The following is a 27,307-nucleotide window of genomic DNA, read 5'->3' as shown; positions in this document are numbered from 1 at the left end:
TCTTTATTCTTTATTTGTCATTTTGTATGCACAGGGTGCATACAGAACGAAATTGCGTTACATACAGCTTATGAACGTTGCATTGATATTTCAAAATATATATATATATATACTGCTCTACTACATCTGCTTTTATTTTATCTTCCAAGTTGAAATGTACAACCATTTCCAATTATCAAACTCTTATTTATTTATATATATATATATATATATATATATATATATATATATATATATATATATATATATATATATGAAAGCAATGCTTTCCTTGTTATATACATTATTCAGAGATCCTTGTCATAATGCTTCCCACCCAACCCAACTGTCCTCCAGAGTCCTTCCCAGCCCCTTTGGATCGCCTGTAGTGTCCTCTTTGCACCCTCAGATGATATTAAATCCATTTGTCTCAGCTCTGACCACCTGTCTTTGTCTCTTAATACAAGATTGAAGCCAGCCATAAACCCTCCCCTCATTATCCGTCCTGGCAGACATCATATCATGCTTCAAAAGCCTGCAGTGATCCACATCCAGACCATATCCAATCTTTTCCGAATTAAGGGTTGGATTTACAAATGTTTGTCATAATAGTTTTTGGAGGACCAATGCCTGTCTGTCCCTTTAAACCAACTGTCAGCTGTATCCTTTCATTTGTTCAATGATCAAAGATGTCCAACCAGGGGGAGGGGGGGTCTAGGCAGGTTCAAACATCCTCTATGATGTTCCCAAAGGATCCCCTTTATAAAGCTGTTTTCCTCCTGACTTCCTGCTCTTCTCATCGTGATCAGTGAAGAACATCCCTTGCTGCCCAGGTATGTGCTTTTATCCTCATTTGATCTCCTGCCAAGGTGGTTTATTTTAAAACTCTTACCATAATTTTTTTGTTTTTTTCAGCTGCATCTGCAGTATTCTAAAATATAAAAACACCTAGAAAGGGTTTAAAAATGTGTTTTTGCTTCTTTTTTTTAACTCGGGCTAACATTTCTGTATTTCATAGTCAGAAATGCTTTACTGTCACAATATAAATACACACTTTTATTAAAAACTACTTTTATTTATAAAAGTGTATACAAAAAGTACTAATTTCTCATAGTCTGTTTTTTATATTCAAACAACTTGCTTAAAAGTTTAGACAGTTTATGTATCTGTTTAGAATTGAACTAAAACTAAAACGGCTTAAAATATTTGAAGTGCATGATGAACCGAGCCATGTTCCTCTGTGATACATTTAGGCCACAATCGCATGTTCTTCTTATCAAATTGAATGTTGATGAAAGCATTTTATAGCTCTGATATTAAACATGATAATCATCAGACTAACACGTTTATTTTTGGTGCCCTGGACACACAGTCCATCTGTCCTGTTCTGCATGACTCTTTTAGTCCGTTTAGTCTGCAGCGAAGCCACAATGTCACAAATTCCTCTCCAAATCCTTCATCATGGAGCTGTTTAATGAGATTCACATGCTCTGAAAATCTGATGGTGGATATGAAGGACAGTCTATGATCTAAGTAAAGACGGTGTGAATGGAGAGTGTTTTTTTTTTAGTCTAACCAGCTAAAATGAGAACTGTGTATAGATGGCATAAGCTGCAATTATTGATAGATTGATCTCACAGTGGAGAAATTCACTTGTCTCATTGGCTCAATAGTCAAGGTGCCAAGAAAGAAGGTGCGAAAAGGTGCTTTGGGGGATAGATACAATACATTGTGTCCACATATATATAGAAAACAGCTGAAATCTCATATTTAACAGGATTATCAGGATTATAACTCAGGTTATTAAATTGTATTTACAAAAATGGGTATCTATATATATAATTAATGCATTGGGTATTAGATGTATATAAAAAACAGGTTATTGCACAAGGTATTTAAATGGTGAATGCACATTAGTTATTGCACTTAGTTAAAAGTTTCTGTTAATTGAGGCCAAGTTTAGATGGAATGACAATAGAGACGTTGGGTATAAATAGCAACACCTAAATGCATAGTGTCTGCAACCCAAATTCTTTCTTCCAACAAGATTAAAGAAGAACAGCTGGTCTCTGAGTGCAGATGCTGCTCTTTCCTCTCAACCTCCTCCCTATACAGACTATTGGAGACAAAAAAACCTGTGTCTTTATTCTTACTGTTAAACTTGAGTTTACTTGTATATTTATATAAATCTAGATGTTTAGATACACTGTAAAAAAAAAAGAACGTGAACTTTAACTTATAATTACAATAAATCAGACTGAAGTGTTGCTGCTTTTGCTCAGTTAGGATTACTTTAGTTATTTTTGTACAGAATAATACATTTTTTTATTTTATTTTTTTTACCTTTCTCTATATTCAATAATTACATGTGGAGTTTAAAATGTCTCCTGATATCTTGGCTGAGTTGTTTAAGAAAGCAGTATGATACTGCCTTAAAACATATCCAGTCGTGCCTCCATTTAACTTAAATTTGAATCAACCCCTGAGAAGCTTCCAATGCAGTGATTTCATCTGAGCTGCTTAATAAAGGTGGTTGTAAATGCATTGTGATCTTGCCTCTGCATAAGTTCTGAATTTGAAGGAATTAAAAAAATGCTTTTACGGTTTCCACTCTAGTTGGCATTTAGGTGACAGAAATCAGTTTCTTTACCTTAACTGACCTGAAACAAGAAATGTTTGGGTTTCTTTTACGGTGTATTTAGTAAATGTATGGTTTCGGCTGTATGTGGGATAATTTCTCATATAGACACCAGAACCACTGAAGTCATGAGGCAATTCTGCATTTCTATTTCTGTTCCTTCCTATAACAATGCATAATATTTGTGTTTTTTTTCTGCAGCATCACTATGTCTTTTGTAGAAGAACACGGGTAAGCCAATGCAGTCCAGGTTTTAACATTTATATCAGTAGTGGCTCTTTTTAAATGCTTCTCTAAAATTTTTCCCACTCTGTTTTATTTATATCTAGAGGCCATCAGTACGGTGAGAACATTTGCTCATTAGATGATCAAATCTTTTCACATCTTTGCTCTCAGCTCCATCTTACTGCTGCTGTGTTTTCCTACAGATGAAGAGGAGGATCAAGGAGAGGGAGGTGAGCCTGGTTCTGTGATCACTGAGAAAATCAGAGGCTTATTATTATGAATCTATAGTTTGAGAAATTATGGTTGATGGATGAAAACATTTGATTCATTTTTTCTGCTGTTATTCTGGACAATATGTTAAAGAACGACCCAGATGCAGGTAAGAAAAGAGTTAATACTGCTGCCTCAACATTAAAACTTGAATATTCGATGTAAATTATGTTTTAATGTGTTGTAATATGTTTGCTCAGGCCTGTGGTCACACAGCTTGCAGCACCAAAGATCCCTGAAGGGGAGAGGGTTGATTTTGACGTACGTCCCTTCAATCATAAATCAAAACATCTTAATCCAAAAGGATCATATATAACCCATACTCTCCCTGCTGTTAGGACATTCACAGAAAAAGGATGGAGAAGGATCTCCTGGAGCTACAGACCCTGATTGATGTTCACTTTGAGCAGAGGAAGAAGGAAGAAGAGGAGCTGATTGGACTCAAAGACAGAATTGTAATGTTCCTCTGCTTTTTCTCCTATAATATAGGACTCCTCAGGATGCTTATGTTACTGATGTTGTTTTGTTTTCATTCATTTGTAAATGTAGGAGAGAAGGAGAGCAGAGAGAGCCGAGCAGCAGCGTGTCAGGGCTGAAAAAGAGCGGGACAGACAGACCCGGATTGCAGTAAACACAAAACTACATAAGTCTTTTATTTGACAATCTGCTCATTAGAGCAACACATCTGAGGATGACTCTTTTTAGGAAGAAAGACAGAGGAAAGAGGACGAGGAAGCAAAGAAAAGGGCAGATGATGAGGCCAAGAAGAAGAAGGTCCTCTCCAACATGGGGGCTCATTTTGGAGGTTTCCTTGCAAAGGTCAGTTTGAGATTTTAGTCACTTATTTCAGAAAATGAAACATTAATTAAACAAGGTGTAATGAAAACCCCCAAACATGTGGCCTCAGAAAAGTAGAATAAAACAAAAGGTTGGTGTTTTGGATCACGGTTCTACTGAAACATCTTAATTCTATGCACATTTCAACCATGTAGATTTAAATTTGAGAAGAATCTAAAGAATGTTGAGGTATCCCAAAGTATTTCATCCTCTTGCTGCAATGCACCAGTGCCAAGTGAGATGTACCCACAGCACGTTGCTCCCACCAACATGCTTTACACTTAACCATAGTGTTAACGGGTTGGAATGTTTCACCTTGATTTCCTTGAACATTCTTCTCTACATGCGCCCAAACAGCTCAATGTTGCTCCATCTGTCTTAAAACCTTTTCCTATTTAAGGTATTTAGTTTTTCAATGGCAGCAACTGTAAATATCAGTCATGTTGGGAATGTATTGATTGTGATATTGTGGAGTAGGGGCCTTTTTTTTTTTTTTTTTTNATTTTTTTATTTTATTTTTTTTACCTTTCTCTATATTCAATAATTACATGTGGAGTTTAAAATGTCTCCTGATATCTTGGCTGAGTTGTTTAAGAAAGCAGTATGATACTGCCTTAAAACATATCCAGTCGTGCCTCCATTTAACTTAAATTTGAATCAACCCCTGAGAAGCTTCCAATGCAGTGATTTCATCTGAGCTGCTTAATAAAGGTGGTTGTAAATGCATTGTGATCTTGCCTCTGCATAAGTTCTGAATTTGAAGGAATTAAAAAAATGCTTTTACGGTTTCCACTCTAGTTGGCATTTAGGTGACAGAAATCAGTTTCTTTACCTTAACTGACCTGAAACAAGAAATGTTTGGGTTTCTTTTACGGTGTATTTAGTAAATGTATGGTTTCGGCTGTATGTGGGATAATTTCTCATATAGACACCAGAACCACTGAAGTCATGAGGCAATTCTGCATTTCTATTTCTGTTCCTTCCTATAACAATGCATAATATTTGTGTTTTTTTTCTGCAGCATCACTATGTCTTTTGTAGAAGAACACGGGTAAGCCAATGCAGTCCAGGTTTTAACATTTATATCAGTAGTGGCTCTTTTTAAATGCTTCTCTAAAATTTTTCCCACTCTGTTTTATTTATATCTAGAGGCCATCAGTACGGTGAGAACATTTGCTCATTAGATGATCAAATCTTTTCACATCTTTGCTCTCAGCTCCATCTTACTGCTGCTGTGTTTTCCTACAGATGAAGAGGAGGATCAAGGAGAGGGAGGTGAGCCTGGTTCTGTGATCACTGAGAAAATCAGAGGCTTATTATTATGAATCTATAGTTTGAGAAATTATGGTTGATGGATGAAAACATTTGATTCATTTTTTCTGCTGTTATTCTGGACAATATGTTAAAGAACGACCCAGATGCAGGTAAGAAAAGAGTTAATACTGCTGCCTCAACATTAAAACTTGAATATTCGATGTAAATTATGTTTTAATGTGTTGTAATATGTTTGCTCAGGCCTGTGGTCACACAGCTTGCAGCACCAAAGATCCCTGAAGGGGAGAGGGTTGATTTTGACGTACGTCCCTTCAATCATAAATCAAAACATCTTAATCCAAAAGGATCATATATAACCCATACTCTCCCTGCTGTTAGGACATTCACAGAAAAAGGATGGAGAAGGATCTCCTGGAGCTACAGACCCTGATTGATGTTCACTTTGAGCAGAGGAAGAAGGAAGAAGAGGAGCTGATTGGACTCAAAGACAGAATTGTAATGTTCCTCTGCTTTTTCTCCTATAATATAGGACTCCTCAGGATGCTTATGTTACTGATGTTGTTTTGTTTTCATTCATTTGTAAATGTAGGAGAGAAGGAGAGCAGAGAGAGCCGAGCAGCAGCGTGTCAGGGCTGAAAAAGAGCGGGACAGACAGACCCGGATTGCAGTAAACACAAAACTACATAAGTCTTTTATTTGACAATCTGCTCATTAGAGCAACACATCTGAGGATGACTCTTTTTAGGAAGAAAGACAGAGGAAAGAGGATGAGGAAGCAAAGAAAAGGGCAGATGATGAGGCCAAGAAGAAGAAGGTCCTCTCCAACATGGGGGCTCATTTTGGAGGTTTCCTTGCAAAGGTCCGTTTGAGATTTTAGTCACTTACTTCACTTACTTCATTACACGTTGAGGTATCCCAAAGTGTTTCATCTTCTTCCTGCAATGGACCAGTACCACTAGCAAGTGAGATGGACCCTCAGCATCCCACCACCATACATTACAGTTAACAATAGTGTTATTGGTTTGAACGCCGCACCTTGAAATCTTTAACATTCTTCTCGTCATTGCGGCCTAACAGCTCAATGTTGCTTCATCTGTCCTTAAACATATTCCTACGGAAGATATTTGGCTTTTCGATGGAAACCGATATGAGTCCAGTGATTGATAAACTGTAGTTTGGATTGCATTACAGATGAAAGTAAAACATTTGTTTCCTGCAGGAAGAACAAAGAAGAGGCAAGAGACAAACGGCAAGGGAGATCAAGAAAAAGACTTTGGCAGAAAGACGCAAGCCACTGGGTACTGAGAACCTGAAGGAGGACGGTCTGAGGTCAGTAGTGAAATCAGGATTGGCGGGTCATTATTTTATTTTCAAATGTTTGAACAAATTAAGCCTGATATGTTATGGGGGGAAATTTAAAATGCAATCATTATAATGAATTGTTTGTCAGCTCAACATTATGTGTTTCAGGGAGAGAGCCAAGGAAATGTGGGAACGGATCTATCAGCTGGAGTCAGAGAAGTTTGACCTGACTGAAAAGATGAAGAGGCAGAAATATGAGGTAAATCTTCATCTAAACTCACCTTTAAGTTTGTTTCCATAAAAATAGCCAACTAGTCACACTTATCATTTCTTTCATTTTTTCAGATCACTGTCCTTCTGAACAGAATCCAACATGCTCAGAAGTTGTAAGTCTGTCATCTTTGTTACACTGATTTTTTTATTTATTATTATTTTTTTTTTTTTTGCAGTTTCTAAAATTTCAGTGGAGCATGCAATGATTTCAAACAGCATCAATGCATGAACTATGCAAATATATGACAGGTTTGCCTTCTAAACACAGGAAATCCTGATGTCGTTACTTATTCGAATACAGGAAGCAAACCTCTAAGAAATTTGCATAGCTTAAAGGTATACTGGAGGATTTTCGCAAATTTTTGAAAAGATCCACACTCTCGACTTAAAAAAAGAAAAAAAAAATGCACAACCCTGCACCTTCTTCCAAGAGGTGCAAAGCCTATTAAACCCGTGCGAGAGCATGCAAGAGCCCATTTCTCCATGTGCATGCTCTGTTTAAAGTTGCTGTTTGCATCACTCATACAAGCTTACTTTGCAAAAGGAGATTTGCATTTTTTCCACAATGTCAGACTCACCACCAGTAAGTGAAAATGGGGAGGAGCACATAGGACGGCCATATGTGAACATATCACCAGAATAATTGACAATTAGGAGGACCACTTATTTTATTAATCCACCTGGGAAAAGAACATCTTTGAATATACCTTTAAAGGAGCAGAGAACCTAACAGAATTACTTATTTTAAAAACCAACAATCGATGCTGTGAAATGTAAAAGATTGCTTAACATCTGGTTCACGTCTCTCTTGTCTTCTTGCAGCAAAAAGGGCCACGGGAAGGGAAAAGTTGGAGGGCGTTGGAAGTAAGACTTCCCGCAAACCAGTACTGGGGAGATATAACTCATCTTCAGGATATACCTGCAGTAATTTTGTCATATTCATATCTTCAACAGAGAAGTGCTAGTTTTCCTATAGTGTTTCCATCTAAAATCACTTATTTAAATGCATGGCTTAGTAAAATAAACTTCTTTGCACAGGAATATTTTCCCCCACATTTTGTATTCTGTGTTTGATAGCTATCTCTAACCAACCACTAAGGTTTGCTAACAAAGTTATGTCTGCATAAAACAGGGCTGTCCACAGTGTGAATCATCGCCGGTAGCATTAATTTGTTGAGCAAGCTCAGGCAGATACACAATAATACACAATCACTTACTGAAGTGAGGCCTTATAAATACAATGCAAAGAAATAGGTCTCTTCTGAAAAGCTGTTAAAATGTAAGGTGTGACACAAAAAAAATAGTGACTTATCAACCATGTTTTTAATTAAAAATGTATTTATAAGTAGATAGAAAAACATACAGGGACCTTTACTGAAGAACAGAGTTGGGAACGAAAAGATCAAGCATGTAGGTTGTTAGTTTGCAAGTGTATAATTTTTTATATTATTTTAAACTCATCTGCTTAAGAAGCTGAAATAAAACAGCTTTTGAAGAGAACTTTATTTACGGTAAATGGATGTGTTGGATAATTAAAAATGAGATAAGAGACGCTAAAACAGAATTAAGAGATGCTTTGAAGAAGCAGACCAAAAGTCTAAAAAATTATGTTTTGTAAAGCCTGTGGGGATTTTCAGTCATCCGGGTAATGGTAACTATAAAACAGGCTTCAATTGGAAGGCAAACGGAGTTTCGCTTTTATTTTTCTAAGAGGGGTTCTCCTAGATAAGCTCCGAAACCTCTCGAAAGATCAACACATGAGACGATCCTGGAAAAACTGAGAAAATGTTATAGAGTCAGAGTGTTACACAGATTTCCTCTGTAGGATTACTTTGGTTTAAATCCAAGCATGCATTAGTAAACACGATTTCAGGTTCATTGCATAAAAACATTATTTTCATAATTTAAGTATTAGCAACCACTAACCAGAAGTCTGGATGAGTGGAGCTGTAGCCAAAGTAATAATAAGAAAGGCCCTTCTAACAGTACAGTTAGTATAGATATTACAGCTCTGCAATATCTCTGTTTGCCCTAAGAAAAGTAAGGAAGTGTCAGCTGGAAAATCTCTCAACTGAAAAGAATCTGGTAAACAACTTAATGTTATTACATTCAAACCTTTTATTTCTTTCATAAACTACATATCATGCATATCTATTTTCTGTTTTTCTTTTAAAGAGTTGATGCTTTACAGCTATTCACACTATAAATCAGAGTACATACCAAACCTAAATGCAATCTAATTACAATTTTTAGTTCAAAGACCCTAGAAACATGCCTCTGGAGGTGTTGTGCTTCTGTCACAACTTTACAATTGTGTGGTTACAGCTGAACCAGTGAGAGCTGTCATGAAGCAAAACGTTTTCACTTCTTCTGCGGAACAAAAACTGCATAGACGTCATCGGCGGCGTGCTCACGCCAGGGTTCAAATCCCGCCTCTAGAGCCAAGCTCGCCACTTTCTCCACAAAGCCTGCTTCTTGTCTTTTGTTTAGATCCAAAATGTACCTGAAGCACACAATCACACACAAACTTCAATAAAAACCCTGCAATCACACATGTTATGAACTTTATACATAGTGTCAGTGAATAAGCAAAATCAAGCACAGATACATAGCAGTCACTGCACTTGTGACTGTAGAGTTACCATGGTAACAAGCCATGTTTCTATAAAAACCCTCACTTGGCCAGCTCCACGACAAGCACAGCGTCTGGTGCAGCAATCTGTCTCATCATGGGGCCCAACTGGTGCACGCAGCTTTACAGAAAGACAGAAATTAAACATACTCAGCAGTTAAATCTGCAGTCAGTGGACAATAGCAGGATAAAGATAGAGGGAGACTTATAAGGTTTAGATCAGGTCTAGGAAAAGGATACTGGTGGTAAATCCTCTCACTTGGCAGAGAAATATATTGTGTTGAAGTAATGGCAGTACTTCTGCTTCAATGGGAGCTTCTGAAGAGAGTCCAATGGCAGAAATGTTACAGAGACCCCACTGAGCTGCATCAAATCTGAGGAAGAATGAAGAAAATTAATTTTGACAATGACGTAAAATTAGTGGCTTTTCTAAATATAACAATATATATATTTTTTTTTTTTTAAGAATGGTCTGAGGAAGAGAAGTAACTGATCATTAAGGCTTGATAATAAAACAAGATAATTTCTTGTTAAAATGTCTTTTTACATGCAAATTCTGGTATCATTTTAGGGTAAACATTTCAGTTGTTGTAAATTGTCTATCAAAACCTTTAACCTGCTAAATGATTTTTACTGACTCAGTTTGGGAGTCTTCTCTGCGTCTGAATGAGCGGTGGTGAGGCAGCGCCCTCTGCTGGACAGAGACTGGAACAATCCCTGCATGTTAGAACAAGAGATATCCTGGGCTGTCTGTGCAGGGGAGAAAAGGAAAGGAAAAAAAACAAAACAACACATCGTCAACATAAGAGCACAATCATTAGAAACGTTATTTTATTTTGATTTAATGTGTGAAGTAAAAAAAAAAAATTATAATTATAGACAATAGGAAAGCTTTTCAAATTAAAGTGATGGATATGTCTTTGTATTCACTCTCATATATCAATTTGGTGTATTACAACTTTGTGAAACCAGTTTTCACAGCAATTACAACACAATATCTTTTTACCAGCCATTTCTTCACAAAACAACTTTCGGTTTTTCGGTTTTGGTCTAGACTTTGACTAGGACATGCTAAACTTAAATGCTTTTTGATTTAAATCACTATGTTGTAGCCTTGTGATTAGACATCTACCTACTGATAACTTCTTCCATGTGAATTTCTTTCTTTCATTAAATATTTATGATATGATTTATTTAATTTATGATAATCTACCTCTTTAGCTGGTAAATAGCATGTATTTATATAGTCAGTGCTTTATCAAATCTAAAGCTCTTTACATTACAATCAGTCATTCCTTCATTCATACACTGGTGGTGATAAGCTAAATTGTAGCCACAGCTGCCATGGGGCACACTAAGAGAAGCAAGGCTGTCGCACACAGGCACCACCAGGAGCTCTAACCATCGACAGCAGGAAAGGGGGGTGAAGTGTCATGTCTAAGTAGACAGTGAAGGAGACGTTTTCTCTCCCAGGTATGGAGGTAAAGTGACAAACTTTTAAATGTTTAAATGGTATGAATATTTCGTGTGTAACTAAATGTACATCAAATCAATATAACAGTTTGAAAGGCAATTAATGCAGCTCTATTTTACCTTGACGTGTTGCCTGTTCTGTGTTCTCAACAGGCTCTCGTCATCAGTTTCAATACCAAATGAGAGATAAGGGCTGGAAACAATGTCTCCCCAATAGCCTTGAAAGCCAACCTTGTCTCCCTTCTGCTGAGAAACAAGTGCAATAAAAAAAAAAGAAATTATTTTGATTATCATATTGCATATCGAAACTCTTTAGTTCATCAAAATAGATATGCACTCACATGATTAAAAACTCTTGTGGAGACTAAAGTGGGATTGGTTCTTTGGTAGACGCCTTCCCTCATTTCAAATGCCAATCCCTTTTCTCTCCACTGCATATACTGCTTGGTGCTTATGACTCCACACTACACGGACAAAAAAAAAATAACAACAAAACTCTGTATTTACTGAAACATAATATTTTCTGTAACAGTTATTTTGCAAAAAAAAAAAGATAAAGTGTGAAAATTCTACATCACCCCCTTCTCATGCAGCTTCATTTTAAGGTCCCAGTCAAAACATCCCTTCCTGGAGTCGTAACGCGTACCGAGATGCTGCCTGACACGATAATCCCAGGCTTTGGACATGACGACAGGAGAAGAACCTGAGGATGAAATTTGCTGGATCCACAGCTTGAATATCCTGGCCAGTTCATCTCGCTCCTTAAACTGTAGAAAGATTCAGTCAATCTTTAATCATTTGTAATTTTGCCTTCTGCTTTTAGCACCATAGTAAAAAGGTTTATTAGCCGGTTTTACCTTAAGAAATGTTGTGTTCAGGCAGGCGTGCATGGCATCCTCCACTGTTTCAGTAACGGAGAGAATGAGCTGTGATGCTGCTTGCCGCAGCGTCTCTTCAGTCTGACTGCGTATTTCAGCATTTCCAAAAAGCTCCAAGAAAACTTCTGTCTTCTCTGGAAAAACCCCCAAAAACGAATCGAAAAAGTTTTAGAAGCATGTTGCTTTTATAAAATGATAAATTCATCAAAGCAAAATGTACCGTTAATTCCCATCGTTTCCTTTGGTATAAGTGTAATGTAGAGAAGCAGCAGCTGCCGAGCCACGACTTCCATGCTTTGTTCCATCACCCATATCTACAGAACAGAGACCATGTGTAACTCTTGCTGCATTTACCCACCACTTGTCTGTGTTTAAAGACAGAAATTAAATTACTGCTCACATGAAGTTTTTGTTTTGCTGAAGAATCTGCAATAGTCTTCAGAATATGTCTTGGATCCCCACTGCCAACTAACAGTACATTTATTTCTCCTTCAGACTTCTCTGGACCTGGACACAAACATCACATATAACACTTTTCAGCATCCAGTACTAAACACAAAGGTCATCATGTTTATCTATTTATAAAAATGGCCAAAACACAGCGACATGGTATTTTGTCCACATGCCTTTTCCAATGGGGCTTTAAAATTCCTAAAACATGTTTCAAAATAATTTTTTACAAGTACTTTTTGTTTTATAGCTGTAAAAAAAATAAAATGAGATCTAAAATTCCACCTGACATGTAACTCTGCGAAGGTAAGGCAACAGCAGATATTTATCTGCACCCCCTAATGGAAACATCATTGGAAACTACAGTAGAGGCTCAAACCCTTCCAATGAGGGGTGAGAGCTAATTGTGCAACTATTTCAGGTGATGTGATCGCATACGTTACATAAGCTTGCTCTGTTATTCTTATTTTCTATGTAGTTTGGTGATATCATTGCTCTGTTATTCTTATTTTCTATTTAGTTTGGTGATATCTTAGGAGCAAAGGCTTTGCTTTTGCAGAAGGTCTCCAATTATGTAAATCAGCATGTTTGTCTGGCCAGATTCCCTTTTATGAGTGGCAAAATGCATTTTTTGCACTATGCCAAAAATCCCATTTCCACCTAGCACACTGCCAACTAAAACTTATTCAGTCCAAATTTGCTTGAGTTGTATTCAAGATGTGGATCTATAAAGTCTGAGGGTTCATCTAGAGTTTCATATGGGGTTTCAGTGTGTTTTGTTGTGTTTATTTTGAAAAAAAAATTTGGCGAGGCTAAATATTTTTCATTTTTTCTTTGTTTAATCACCTATAAATCAGACATGGTGACATTTAAAATAGTGATTCCATCTGAAAAGCATTCCTCAATGCCTTTCTATTATTAAAATACAAACAATTATATTTCCAGTTTATAGTTTTGGAGCTGTACTTGCTTTAATTCAAATATGTAATTTCAGGCAGACTTTGGTCCTGAGACCCTCTGTGCTTTAGAGGTTAAAATCTAACTAGGGTCTAGGGTCTAATTCCCTGTCCAAAAGAGATGGTAGGGCACAAAAGAGCTTTTAACAAAAAGCAACACAATGAGACAGTGTCTCTCGAACTACAGATCTCCTTCAGCACCAGAATGCTTCATCTAAGGTGCACAAAGGAGCATCCTCACAGATCCTTCCTCCCAGCAGCTATTAGACTTTATAGCCATTGCTCCCAACAAGTTCAATAAGCTGTTTACATACCTGCTGTTGTTCCGTTGTCTTTGTAGAGTGTTTTTTAAGTGCAAGCATTCGGGGGGTTTTGTATTATCAAGAAAATATGATCTTGAAAAGGAACATACAAAATTTTAATTTTACTCTGCTGTTAATGAATCTGAGGATATTTCTTTTAATAGATTCATTTTCTTCCTCATGTTTTAAATTTGCTCCTACTCTAATTGCTGTCATATATTACCTTTGGGATTCTGCATGCTTTCACTTGCTTTTCAATTTGCTGCTTGTTCAGCTGAATTTCCCTACTGAGGGACAATAATGGACTTTATTATGAGTTATTATTAACTCACAATTTTGCCTACACCATGTTAAACATACACATTGTCAATATATTCTAAATGTAAAATGTGTTTTCTAATGGCTTTGCCCTTTTGAAGTCCTTTGTGACGTATAGGTCTGTGAAAGGTGCTACAGAGGTGAAATTTCACTTGCCTACTTGCATTCAGTTAGCATAGGTGTTTTATAATGAGATGAATAAATATTTGACATGGGTAAAAAAAAAAAGGCAAAAACTGTTTAGACACAGTTATAATAAATTAGCATCCAGAACAGACTAAAGAATTTTTAAGAAATCCAGACTGTATGCTTATTGGAAAGGTGGGGTGAAGTTACAATAAGTATGTTTAAATAAATCATTGTTAGATTTTATTTTTAAAAGAAAAACATGGTTTCAGTTCTGGAGCTGATTGTTGCTCACAATTAAATTAATCAAAACTAATTTTACCAAAAGCCCAGAATAAGATTGTTCTTAAAACAGAACACATATTTATTGTACTCATAATTGTAGCCTTTTCGGGATATACTGGTAAAAATCAGCTTTGATCGTAAAGAAAAGCGTTTCAGTTTTCTGCATTAACACATCCAAGGTGTACCCTCATGACCTAAAACAGCATGATGCTGCAAGGTGGTATGCATGGATAGAGCTTTGATTCACATTTGAAAAATGGAAATCTTAAAGAGGTATAATTTCTGCCATAATTATATATTTATTATTTATTTGTATAATATGTGGGTAATCAGGATTGTTTTTTTTACTTCTGTTAATTATTGTATTGCTAAACGTCAATTAAAAACGTATTTAATTAGAATGCATTAAATATCAGCTGCTAATCCCTTCAGATTATTTTTTTAATAATTTGTAAAACATGACTGTGCGCTGACAAATATGAATTTTATTATTTTTATTGTTAATTTTTAGTTGCAAAGAAACCCCTAAAAAAATACCCAGTATTGTTGATTTGGGAGCCTTCTGATCCACTAATTGGCTGGCGCGTGCCGCTTTAAACCAATCGGAAACGCACGTGCAGTTTATGATCCAAATATGAAAACATCTGCAGCTTCTTACCAAAACTGAGCAAATTTCTGGCTGGACTGAAGCCCCACCAGGTAATACAACCGGCTCCTTCAGACACCCGACCCGCACTCATCCTGTAATCTGAACAGAAACAGGGAAACATCAGTCCTTATGTTTGGGCTTCACCAAGAGCCCGAACATGTTGCTCTTCAGTCGATGTTACTTTGCTACCAATAACGCAGACAAAACATATACTTCAGTTTTAGGCTAGAAATGACAGGTTTCAAAAGAGCGATAAAGTCCGCAAAAGATAGGTTAAACACTAACCTCATGCAAGGTGGATAAACAGCAGCGGGGATGTTGAAATCCTGGCAAAAAGTTTGAGTTCAGTTGCTAGGCAACGCTGTCCATAGTAGGGAGCCACCTAGCGGTGAGATGGTGAATCACTGTTAGGAGAGCCCCATCCGAAGGCTGAAGGGAGGGGGCCTCAGTAGATACATATATAGAGGCCACGTTCTCCATTCAGCCTGATTTTGCAGTCAACAAATCACAAATTAAATTTTACAGCCTGGAAATATTTGAATTAGTTGGTCTATGTTAATACACTACATCTATATTTGTGCTCTATTTTATCCAATTTCTGCAAATCACATTGCAATCTATCTGTTAAAGGTGCTATAAATAGTTTATTTACTTATTTGGCAATACATTACAGTAGTCTCAAGAAATATTTTAATTTGAATATATAATTCTTTGTTATTGTTCAATTTCCCCTATTATTTTATTAGGCTTTCCTGAAAGAAAACACAGGTTAAAAATAATCAGACTGGATAATTACATTTTTTTTCATCCTACTTTTAAGGATACATTTTTGGTTATGGTAATATCATTTTTGTGTCATATCTGTATGTCCTAGATGAAGCCACTATACCTCCATCATACTCTTTCCTTAACTAAGAACCTACTATAGGTCTTTCCTGCTTTGTTTATTTTTTGTAATATTGTTCAGTCTCCCAATATCCAAGTCAGTCGGGGCATATGGCCATTCTCATTGAGTCTTCCTGTCAAAGGGGAATTTTACTTCCCACTGTTGCTACATGCATGATCAGTATGAGGCATTGCTGGGAAGTCAATGGTCTTCTGTCACTTTATGCTCTTCCAGGAGGATAGATATTTTTAAAGTCATGGACTTTGTACAATCTGTGGGGTTTACTTTTAAAGAGATGAGATGCTTTCCAGTTTGATAATTAGTATTGAATTTGAATTTATTTAACTTTGTATCATAGGATTGAATAGAATTGCTTGTTTTTCTTTTGTAAGGTACCTTAAGATGATGTAATGGAAATATTTAAAGAAACTTGAGTTAATTAAAACTCATATTTTATGTAATTTATTAACAAGCATAGTGAAATGGATAAGGAAAGTGCAGGGTTAGGTGAAAACTGATAACATCTAATAGTTTACTTGAATAATTTCCAGAATAAGAGGCTTCATTTAACTCAGATGAAATACATATTATGACATAATTGTAATAAAACAGTCCAGTTTGAAAGTATTTAAAACATTTTAACATTATAAGGTTCGGCTGTGACTTTTAAGGAAAAAACAGAAAAAGACTGTTGTGTGTACTTTTATTTACAAACACTTAAATTGTACATGAAAAGTTCAGACACAAGCATGTGTGATTAAACAGCTCTAACCATTGACCCCGTCTTACCAAACCCTCAAGTTACAGTATAAAGGATTTTCTTAGTTGCTTTCCTTTTACAAATTGCACATCTCTCCACTTACTCGATGGTAATAATGTTTTTCATCAGCATTTTCTAAGTTTGCTTATACCTTGGACTGGTGCTGATCTATCTAAAAGGGAAGAAGTGATTTTGTAAAACTGTCAAAACTTCTTTATTTTGATAGAGAAGGAATTTATTACAGAAAAGCACAAGAATTAGCAAATATTTTAATATATATAAAGAGTTTCACAGATTCTGAATATTATTTCTAAGTAGGTTTTCCAAATATTGAAACTCAGATTTTAAAATTTAAAGGAAACATAGAAAGCCAAACCAACATGATCTGTATTGTACACAGGCACATAGAAATACAAAGTAAAGACGAGTTACAAACAAACAAAAAAAGGGATTCAGCAATGATTTGGGTCCAAAAGTCCCTAAGAGGAAAAGCTCACGTCCAATCAAGTTCTACCCTGAGGAGACGGGTTCTCTGGTGCTTTTATTCATAGGGCCGTGAAAGAAAACATGAAAAACTGAACAAAAACTACTTTAAAACCCCCCAAACCTCCCAGATGGACTCAGTGCTGGATCAGGTCCTGCTCTTAACGAGGTTTAGCTTTAAGTGCTGCGTCCACCTCTTCCTCAGGCATGAGGGTGTGCCACTGGGCTACTGGACGTCGAGGATTGGCAAGCATGTCCGACCAGTGGCGCAAGCCGACACCTGTAGCTCCATAGCCCATAAAGGTCTTCCCTATGGGGTCATTGCTTCCAAGTTTGTCATAGTCGTACACTGTGATGACAACCTGCACTTTCTGGAAAAATAAAGATAAAATAATGAAATCCTATCTTTCCTCTTTAAGATGAGAAACACTGTAAAGAAAGCAATAAGGCAAAGCCCACCTGTATTTGTTCAAAGGGGACTTCAAAGCTGAAGCTTTCATTAAAGTAGGGATTGAGGGTGTTTTTCTTTACTGTTGTTTTCTTTTTCTTAATCCGCTTCCCATTTTGTTGCAGAACGATCTTCACATAAGGATCTAAAAAAAGAGGGAGCATTATATAGTATATCATTTTGGGGTTTGCAGTTCCCCTCCAGGCTACAAAGTGAGAGAATATTGACAATATTGTCAAAATGGAGGAAAATTAGGCGTTTTGTTACCTGATAAACCACCAACATCCATTTTCTTGAGATTTTTTGCCTCCATGATGTTTACAGTCAGTTTTCCAGCAGTGGGTACATAGCGCAAGGAAATGCATATGTCTCCCAATTTTTCCTGAAGACAGAAAAAAATTGTCAGAATTTGTGGAAATAGTGTTTAAAGGAACAGCCCACATATTTTTCCTGATTTAAATTACAAGACTTTAGTTGCCACGGGCCTCTTGGTATGGAGGCTATATAAATTTTTCAAAAGTTAACGTATTAAACCCTCAATCAGATTATTCTTACAGCATAAAAGCCATATATATATATATATATATATATATATATATATATATATATCTGATAATTTTGGTATAAAATAAAAAAAGCCTGCAACCAAAGTCTCATGAAAGTTAAGCCTGTTTTAGGCCTCATCTATATCAAACATAACAGTAAACATTTATCTGAATAGTTGATAATACTGTTCTCACAAACACTCCACTGTACCTCTTCCTTCTCCCCGCTTTCTAAGTCCCTCCATTGTTGCATGGGCTGGCCCAGATCAACGCTGCTCATGGGAATCTTTATTTCACCGATCATGTCGTGTTTGGAGAAACGATCAAAGTCGAAAACCTGCAGAATCAAAATTTTTCCGCCCAACTCCGCGTACGGGATCTAAGAAGGAACAATGTTAAAACTTGATTTGAAATAGAGGAAAGCAGATGATTGTTTGCACACAACAAGTGACGAAGTTAAGCTACATTAACATTACTAGGATAGGAAAATCTTCACCCACATCAGTCCTGCAATAAGTTATGAATATAATATAACAGCAGAAGGAACTTTATCGATAAAATGTGGTCTGTGTTGAGGTACCTTGAAAATAAAAGTCTCGTTGAAAACAGGGCTCAGGTTTTTACGCTGAACTTTGGTCTCATATTTCTTCTTTTTGTCAGGAAGCAGAAAAACTTTGACATAGGGGTCTGAAGTCCCCCCCATGTCCATTGCAGCAAGGTCCTGAGCCTGAAGGATGCCCACTATGAGCTTTAAAAGAAAGAAAAAAACATGTTTAGTATGAAGTTACAGTGGAAAACTATCTGTTAATGAATCTTTGTGTTCTCATCGCAAATATAAAGTATTTTTAATGGATCCATCTGTTTACATGCAGTGCCTACCTGACAATCTGTGAAATTGTAATCCAAGGAGAACTCCAACTTGCCCAACTTCTCCTGTTCTTTCTCTTCCTCTTCTCCATCCTTTTTCCCATCTCCTTCCTGCAACATAAAACATGAGACAAGATTGATCACAAAGCAGTTTACCAAGTAAAATATCAACAGCCTAACATCAGTAAACCAACCTTTTCTCCTGACTCTCCATCACCATCCTTCTCCTTTCTGCGGCGACCCCCAGCCTTCCTCTCCCTCACTTTCTTCGGCTTTTTCTTCTTTGCAAAGCATTTTTTGAAAACACAGAAAATGAAGCATGCCACTAAAGCCAGGACCAGCACAACAATGGCTCCCACTGCCCACATTGGAACTGCAAAACAGGGGGGGATGAATTCATCCCATATTTACAACATGCAAGCAGACTGCAGTTCTAATAAAAATCAGTTTAAGGAATTTGAGTTGCTTTTTTAAGACATGTTGCTTTGTGATATATAAAATATATGTTTTTGGAGGAAAGAAATTAAGCTAAAAGCTTTTGTCTCATTCTTAAGGATTGTAAAAGCATGCAGTTATCTGTAGAGGGTTTGTTGAGCGTGTGTTTAGTTTGTTAACACCCTTCTCCACAATCAGATAATAATAACACTCCTCCAGCTGGGAGTGCCTCTGTATGAGCCTAATAAGTATAACTCAGCTCTTTACCACTGCAATCTAAGGCTTTACTGTTTTTCTAAGGCAAAACAAGACTTTGTTTTTGGTCCACTCTAAATACCTTGAACTCAACGCTATTTCTGATATTTTGAATTGAAAAAGCTTCCTAGATGGGAAGCGAAACATCTTCAGACTTGGAAACAAAGTCCCACTGGATTTTATTTTGTGTTTTTTGGATTTACTGTTTTTTTTTTTTTAGCAGAATACTCTTCAAAACACTATTTCATAAAAAAGCTGTGTTTAATGCAAAGATTGCATGCCCCTTAAACTTTTTAAATTTTTACAGTTTTTTTGTGTTTGTTCTGAATTTTGTTAGACTGGCCAATGCAAAAAAACAAAAAAACAAAAAAAAAAACAAATAACCATATAGAATAATTAGATGAAATTTCAAAATTCAGTTACATATAAAGCTATAACATGTGCATCATGCTTCGTAGTCAGCTTCTGAGGCATTTTCTAGTAGCATGACCTATGGTTACAGTTAGATTTTTAGATGTTCTAAAATACATCTCTAAAACACTTCAAATGCAAATTTAAATAAATAATTTCTTCTTAAAATAAGGGTATTTTTTTCCCTTAAATTGAGGAGCTAAGTGAGACACGTCACCAATAGAACAAGACAATTTACATTTAAAATATGAAAAAATTATTTCATTGTCTTATTTCAAGTGAATATTACCTAATTACCTTATTTTAAGAGTAAAAATATTCATTCTCTTGCCAAATCACCTTATTTACCTACTGAAATTATAGTTTAATACACTTAATCTAAGAAATATTTACTTATTTCTGGATTGCTTTTGCAGTGCGGCTATGCATTGCTACTAAAGAAAGTCAGAGAGGATGGAGAACATCTGAGAATATTAGATCCTACAATTCTACTCTTATTTGGTTATCTGTCTCTACTTTGTCTGGGCCGTTCTAAACACATATCATGCTTTGATCAATCAGATGTAACAGCCTGAAATGTTTTTCTGTTTCCTGCTCAAATCGATCCTTAATAGTATTTCCTTGTTCTGGTGAAAATAAAATCCCACAGCATGATAAGCTGCAGCAGGGCTGCTTTTCTATTTTTATTTATATTTTTTCTACAGAAAGGGTTTTGGATGTGTGGCCTAAAGGTTCAGTTTTAGTTTTCTCCAATCCGCTAAGTCCTATTGCACTGATGTTTATAGTGGCAAAATAAAAAAAAATTAGAAAACCTTAAAACAATATTAAAATGTCATTTTGCAGTTCTATTAAACAGAAAGTTTTTATTTTAAAGAATTAGTCAGAAGTGAGACTATTAATCAGTTTATTCCAGCAGAGGAATAGATCTTGTTTGTGTCTGTGTCCTACTTGGTAGGTGATGGAGCTCATTCATGAACTTCTCCTTCATGTGGTTGTAGTCATGTCCTGGATGATGTTCTGGATGCATGTGTTCATGATGGTGTTCTGGATGAACGTGCTCATGATGGGACGGCTCCGTTGTTTCCTCAGATTCTGGTTCGGACGGCTCAGCGGCCCTTCGGGCCCGGAGCCCGCCACTGACCAGCCTCATCTCAGCTGTGAAAACAGTAAAGTCAGTGCAGCCAGTATTCTTGGTTCAGTCTGTTAGCTGTCCCTCTGTAGTTGGCTCTTCAGTGAGCTGTGACACATTTTTGCATGTATGCTATGTAATCCCTCTGATCATGTGTTGCTGTAAGGACCAGGAGCATAGGACATCTCTTAAGCCAGATGCTCAACATGGCTGACCTTAATCCCTCTGTTACTCGCATACTGTCTGTCATCTCCTTCATCCCATAACCCAGGCTTTCATTCCCATGTTCATCCCAACCCCATTTTTCCCTTGATCATGCTCTCTGCTGTGCTGGATTAAAATCTGGCTGTGCAATAATAATCCACAATTCTCTGGAAACGAAAAATTCTCTTGAAACAGAAGATGTTATCTTTAATTTTTTTTTAAATCTTATATTACCTGTTTTCATCCTTTTTATTTCCTCTTTCATCTTAAAGCTTGTTTTTTGATGGCTTTTTACAGGCATGTACATAAAGTTTAGGTATTATGTAATGACACAGACTATTTTTCCATGTTATAAAGTGATTAGACATATTTTCATTACTGATAATTGTTAAGCAAAATGATTATAATCCACTGAAGCAAATTATTTATAAAAAAGGAAATAAAAAAATATTTAGAGATTTAAATAGTTGTGTGATAAGTAAGACTTATTGCATTTGCAATTTACAGTTAGTCTTCTACATTATACATGGGGATCTAGGAAACCAATGAAAAAATTAAATGAATACAAAAATTGAAAAAGATGTGGAATGACTTTTTTCTTATACAGACAAAAACTGCGTCATCTATTTAAAGCCTACAGCAGCATTTGAGATGCAACAATAGATGGATGGATGAAAGAAGTGATGGGATATAATGTAATGTCATTTAATTTTGGTTTATGTCCCCAACATTAAAAAAACAAAATCCGCAAAAAAAGTAAAAGTAAAAAAAAAAACAAATAGTTATTAATTCAAAAGTCAACATATATTTTTTGTTGCAGACATCCGTTTATTATTTTTGAAATAAAGCACAACCAGGATTACGTACTCTTGTATTTGATTTGTGCACAATGTTATGAAACAAATGTAATTTTTCCTCACTGATCCCTTTTTATTAAGACCAAAATATTGATTTAATTTTTCTCTTACCTGCTGTTGGCTTCCCTGATTTCTCTCTATGTGGAGAACAGATTTGGAAAGACTTTTAGTTTTAGATGTTTTCCTTTTCACATCCACTTTGGCTCGTCGGAGCCCTCAGACTCCAATCAGACCTCTCCTATTGCTGTCCCTGGCTGGCAAGCTTCCTGAAACCCATTCCATCAAAGTACTGACAAATCACTAGAGCAGTGTTATCATTTAATCCCCCACCCCCCTCCTCCTGATATAAGAAGGCTGACGACGCATCTGTTGCATACTGTATAAAAACAGGTATTTCTTTTTTACTACTGGTGCTCTGATATAAACCAAAGAATAAAACCAATGAAAATTCTTAATGTAGTGAAGTTACTGCAGTATTAATGGCAGTGTTTGTTTACTCATCAGACTGAAGAGATTGTGCATCCAGCCCTTCTCTAATCCCCTCAGCATAGCTGTTAATCTATAAACAACTTTCAGTTGTTGCTTTTCTTCTGTTCATTTTACCAAAGTGTAATCCCAAGAAGTGCTGACATGCAAACTTCACTTTTACACACCAAACTAGATTCATTTCAGTTAAACACTGGTATTTCATACTGCATCTTCAGCCATCTTGATTGATTTTTCAATCGGTTCACTTGATACTCTGTTTTACTGTAGTTTTTCATTGCTCCGATTAAAGGCCAAAAAACCCCCTACATTTTGGTTTGATCAAATCATTAACAAGGTATTCAGAAAAATCTGCATGATTTTCCTTTTCACAACCAGATCCCATATAAACACTCTTGCATTTCCTTTTAACAAGCTTCCTGACCAGTTAGATTGCTTAAGTTGTAGAAAAAGGTCCAATGCTTTGTGTAACAAAGGGGTGAAACTTTCAAACACATCTACAAACTTAAAGGAAAAAAAATTTGAAGAAAACCTTATAGGTTGAGAGCTGAACAGATCAGATTATTGGCAGTTTCAACTAAAAAGCTGAAATTTAATCCAGAGTTGCTTCAATTAAGTGTTTATTTCCCAGCTCATCTATACATGTTGAATTTTACCTTACAGCTCAACCTTTTTTCAGGTAATCATTGTTTTCACATCACAAAGTGTCATTTTTAAAACCAACTGTACTTATTCAAAGCTGCTTCAGCAACCATATCATTATAACTTAGTCAGAATTTCAGCCACAAACCATCGTATAATTTATGTCCTACTCCACAGACACCATGAGTAAGCAAAATCTGACCAGAACAGACATGACTGAACCAGTCCTCAGACTGCATGAAAAATCCGAAGGGAAAAAAACAGCACCAAAATGTTTATTATACATAATTGGACTTTATTTATTGTTTCCAATACATTTCCAGATATTAAAACACCTTTTTTTGTTTGAATCAAAATGATTTCCATTTAAGCAAAAAGAGACACACAGAACCTAGGAATGTATGAGACATGGTACGGCTCAAATGTGAGTCATTTCAAAGTAACAGCATATCATCACGGCACTCTGCTACAAAATCATGAGAACATCTTTAAAAGTTATTTTAGAAAGGCTGTGTTTATTCCAGTTAACATTTGACCTATTCTTGAAGTTTTGCTACAAAAGAAAGGAGTTTAGGGTTAAATGTGCAAATATTGTCAAGTTTTCTTTTACAGAAATAAATGCAGCTTTGACCTGTTTGTTCATTTTTGTAAACGTGAAACCATGGATGGAGTAGTTTAATCTTTTAGAGTGTGTCTATCAAACAGGTATTCTCCCATGGATCCATGAGGTTCAGATGAAGTAAGGCGGGTCAGACTGCCAATGTAGTCGCCTAGCTTTTTGATGGTATCGTGGCTGTCGATGAGAAATTCCTGCTCCAGGAAGTCACACAGCTGGAAAAGAAATTAAAATGTGATGCAAAAAACAAAAATAGAATACGTTTTTGTTAAAAATCAGAGCTAAACTCACATGTGGGTCATTGTGGCTACCAGCTCTGCCATGCACATCAAGGATACAAGTGTTCAGGGACTTCTGGTATTTCAGGGAAAAGGTCAAAGCATCCAGACCTCCAGTCCAGTCCTCTCTAGTTGGTTTCTAGAAAACAGATAGGACATTAAAACAAAAACGCTTCTACAGCCCAGTATATCAACTTCAGCTCTTTAATCACATTTGACCTCCCAAAACTTGCTCTTACAAAGCATTTTATGGCAATATTATAACTTTTGCTTTCAAGTTATGTTCCAGACTAGAATCCTTGTTGCAAAAAAAAATAAAGTATATATTAAAATTAGCCTTTTTTCCAAATTGAGTGCAGGTTAAATTTAAACTTTATACCTTGTTTAATTAAATGACCACATCTACCCGAAACACCAGTCATTTTACCTTTTAAAAATGTTTAATCTACTAACTGCCAATCTGAAGTAAGCTATTGTTATTCAATGCCCCCTCCCCCTTTATTTACCATTAACTGTTCATTTAAAAAAAAATAGCTTATGACATTTCAGTATGCATAACATTTGAGCTGTACTTCAAACCGGCCCAAGGTTAAACGCCTGTTCTGAAGCCAATAACTTCACCGCATTGCAGATGGGTGGGAAAACCGCCTGATGGTGGAACTTGATACAACTCAGGTTTTGTGGAATCAATAAAACTCTTCAATACTTACAGCGATGGTCTGAAGCAGGATCCGACCCCCTCTGGTGTTCTGGTATTCCAGCAGCTTCTCAGCCTGTTCTCTCTCCTTCACAGAGCGCTCCAGGAAAAACTTGGAGAAGTGTGGCAAGGCAACATCATCCCTGTCAAAATACATGCCCTGAAATACAAAGAAAGAAATATTCGTGATTATGGCACAGAAAACAGAATTAAATCCAATGAGTCAGCAAAAGGGTTAAATTAATAAGTTATTTTAACAGTTAAGAGTAAAATAGACTTACCAGGGCAAGGTAGGTGTAAGAAGCAGTGAGTTTCAGATTGATGAGCTTGTTGATGTCTCCTTCAGTCTCCGCATGATAGTTTTGTTTCACGGCAGTCTGCATTTCTAAAAGACAAGCAAAAGAAAAAGCGACCTTGTGTTATGTAAAACCCAAAACAACTGGTTAAACACTATAATAAAAACAAACAAGACAGAATGATTTAAGTAATATTTTTCTGTAAAAATTTCTTAGTCTCTATGTGAAAATGAATAGGTTTACCTAAACGTCTGGTCCGTTTCTACCTGAAGCCAGTTGACCAGGCTTTGACAGCATCAGTATTTAAAGGCTCTCTGTGATGCTCCCACCCAACAGGAATCATGTGTGCTTGATTGATAACGATTTTAGCAATGACGTAACGTTAGCATACACTGCTAACTGTCCTTTTGAGCTAGACTAGGCTAACGCACTCTACTTTCAAACTTACAAGTGGGAGTTTAAAATAACATAAAATTAACATTATACTAAATCAACATTTGAAGCAACTCTAGACAGTAGCTCAAGCTATCAACGTTAGCACAAACAAAAGGCTAATTCAGTTTGTTGTGAATATTTTAAGCATATAGTTCCCTAAAAGAATTACAAGCGTATTTTCGTTTAACAACTGGCAAAACTATCGTAAATAAAGACGATACTTTTATTCTTTCTAGAGCTGAAAAAATACTTACTTGCTGGCGTCTTGTTTACCTCACAATACAAAGCAAGCTAGCTTCTTCTTTTAAAGGTTACGGCTGATTACAAACCGTTGCCGCCCTCTAGCGTTCGCACTTGTCCATGAACATTCATTTACAATAGTTCTTCTTCTTCTAGAATTTATTGACGGTTGGCAAACAGCTATATGGCGCATTACTGCCACCAACCAGTAAGGAGTGTGGATCAGGACAAACATGCTAAAAAAAAAAAAAAAAGTATTCTTTTCGCTAAGCCTGTTACCAATAAATAAGTGCTTGATAAGTGCTTTTCCTTAAAATATGTATTAGACAATACTGCTCTTTAATCTTTTCAAGACTGCTAATCAGCTATGTTCTATGTCTTTGATATTTCCTACAGTTATTACATAACATGTTCTATCTTTTCGGATTCCCCATATACATTGCAACTTCCTGTTTCCTGTTTTCTCATAAACTGTAATGTTGAATTAAGTCCTATATGTCTCAACCGTAGTCTTGTTGTTATCCTTTCCTTTATTCTGTTCCTCCCAATTTTCCATCAAACTTCCCCAACATTTCTTTGTGTTCTGTAAAGCATCCCTTTATATCTTCTTCCCACTGTTTCTACCATTTTTCTTGAATTTTTCTTTTAATAATGCTTTTAACCTCTTATTTACTCATGTTAATTCTTATATCACTCTAACTTTTGTTTATCGACTCTTTAGCTTTCTTATCAGCCATTTCATTACCTTTTACCTCTATATGTGCAGGAGCCCAAAGAAACACTTCTGTTAACCCCATCATTTGAATATGATACAATATTTTTTGAATTTCTAATTAAATATTTGGACGGCTTTCTGAATGATTTCTTTGTAAATGATTAATGAAGAACTCTAATCTGAACATATAAAAGCTCTTAGTGGTATTTACAATAGTTTGAATTAGCGATCCGATAAGGTTTTTTTTTGTTGTTGTTTTTTTTACATTAAGCATACCTTCTTTAAACGATAGCCTTTAACATCCCGGCTGAAAAAGGGTACTTTATCACCAATCCCTCTTAGATAAGATGAGAGAGAAGGCGTACATTTGTACAAGCTGCTCTTTTTCTTTATATCCATACAAACATCTTGTGATTTATTTTACATGCTGATTGGACTGTAGATTACAGCATAAACAATGGGAAAAACATAGTCAAATAACTTTTTTTTGCACTCAAACAAGATTATGCCCAATACATTTGATTCTGATTTGTATCATATAATGTAATAGAATCTTTTGGACACACCTTCTCATTCAAAGAGTTTTCTTTATTTTGTATACTCACCCTGAAGGCATCAAAACTATGAATTAACACACGTGGAAATATATACTTAACAAAAAATTGTGAAACAACTGAAAATATGTCTTATATTCTTGGTTCTTCAAAATTGCCACCTTTTGCTTTGATTACTGCTTCGCACGCTCTTGGGATTC

The 27,307-nt window shown here is 36.0% G+C and overlaps 4 protein-coding genes across 7 annotated transcripts; 1 reads left to right on the top strand and 3 right to left on the bottom strand.

Annotated features, from left to right (window-relative positions):
• Positions 1-458: 458 nt before the first annotated feature.
• On the top strand, positions 459-7,842 carry LOC107097207 (troponin T, slow skeletal muscle-like). 2 transcript variants are annotated; one of them, XM_015394262.1, is made up of 13 exons: positions 459-812; positions 2,819-2,848; positions 2,947-2,960; positions 3,046-3,072; positions 3,206-3,221; positions 3,313-3,373; positions 3,451-3,567; positions 3,662-3,739; positions 3,818-3,931; positions 6,444-6,553; positions 6,695-6,785; positions 6,872-6,912; positions 7,622-7,842. In XM_015394262.1, the coding sequence occupies exons 2-13, from the start codon at positions 2,826-2,828 to the stop codon at positions 7,665-7,667; spliced, it is 738 nt and encodes a 245-aa protein (XP_015249748.1). In that variant the 5' UTR covers positions 459-812; positions 2,819-2,825; the 3' UTR covers positions 7,668-7,842. The 2 variants fall into 2 exon arrangements, with proteins under 2 accessions (XP_015249748.1, XP_015249747.1); XM_015394261.1 differs by lacking the exons at positions 459-812; positions 2,819-2,848; positions 2,947-2,960; ... (4 more) ...; positions 3,662-3,739; positions 3,818-3,931 and adding exons at positions 4,883-5,000; positions 5,099-5,112; positions 5,198-5,224; ... (3 more) ...; positions 5,814-5,891; positions 5,970-6,083.
• A 1,121-nt stretch (positions 7,843-8,963) lies between these two features.
• On the bottom strand, positions 8,964-15,213 carry LOC107097211 (dynein assembly factor 3, axonemal-like). Of its 2 annotated transcripts, none has more exons than XM_015394267.1 (12): positions 15,154-15,213; positions 14,878-14,967; positions 12,183-12,289; positions 12,003-12,096; positions 11,762-11,916; positions 11,483-11,671; positions 11,246-11,368; positions 11,025-11,150; positions 10,070-10,181; positions 9,691-9,805; positions 9,478-9,552; positions 8,964-9,302 (listed from the first exon to the last, which is right to left on the bottom strand). In XM_015394267.1, exons 2-12 carry the CDS (start codon positions 14,957-14,959, stop codon positions 9,161-9,163), a joined length of 1,320 nt encoding a protein of 439 aa, XP_015249753.1. In that variant the 5' UTR covers positions 14,960-14,967; positions 15,154-15,213; the 3' UTR covers positions 8,964-9,160. The 2 variants fall into 2 exon arrangements, with proteins under 2 accessions (XP_015249753.1, XP_015249754.1); XM_015394268.1 differs by having other exon boundaries at positions 11,025-11,147.
• Positions 15,214-16,889: 1,676 nt separating this feature from the next.
• On the bottom strand, positions 16,890-21,108 carry LOC107097210 (synaptotagmin-1-like). Its single transcript, XM_015394265.1, has 8 exons — positions 20,907-21,108; positions 19,052-19,230; positions 18,870-18,968; positions 18,571-18,738; positions 18,202-18,369; positions 17,713-17,827; positions 17,457-17,590; positions 16,890-17,368 (listed from the first exon to the last, which is right to left on the bottom strand). Exons 1-8 carry the CDS (start codon positions 21,106-21,108, stop codon positions 17,159-17,161), a joined length of 1,275 nt encoding a protein of 424 aa, XP_015249751.1. The 3' UTR covers positions 16,890-17,158.
• A 2,464-nt stretch (positions 21,109-23,572) lies between these two features.
• Positions 23,573-25,967, bottom strand: LOC107097192 (ferritin, lower subunit-like). Of its 2 annotated transcripts, none has more exons than XM_015394242.1 (5): positions 25,407-25,461; positions 25,149-25,252; positions 24,881-25,027; positions 24,184-24,309; positions 23,573-24,107 (listed from the first exon to the last, which is right to left on the bottom strand). In XM_015394242.1, exons 2-5 carry the CDS (start codon positions 25,248-25,250, stop codon positions 23,952-23,954), a joined length of 531 nt encoding a protein of 176 aa, XP_015249728.1. In that variant the 5' UTR covers positions 25,251-25,252; positions 25,407-25,461; the 3' UTR covers positions 23,573-23,951. The 2 variants fall into 2 exon arrangements, with proteins under 2 accessions (XP_015249728.1, XP_015249727.1); XM_015394241.1 differs by lacking the exon at positions 25,407-25,461 and adding an exon at positions 25,853-25,967 and having other exon boundaries at positions 23,574-24,107.
• Positions 25,968-27,307: the final 1,340 nt, after the last annotated feature.

This window comes from Cyprinodon variegatus, unplaced genomic scaffold (genome assembly GCF_000732505.1).
Source record: "Cyprinodon variegatus isolate N-32 unplaced genomic scaffold, C_variegatus-1.0 Scaffold679, whole genome shotgun sequence".
Taxonomy (NCBI): Eukaryota; Metazoa; Chordata; class Actinopteri; order Cyprinodontiformes; family Cyprinodontidae; genus Cyprinodon; species Cyprinodon variegatus.
The sequence above is the reverse complement of the archived record's forward strand: the minus strand, read 5'-3'. Positions and strand labels throughout refer to the sequence as shown.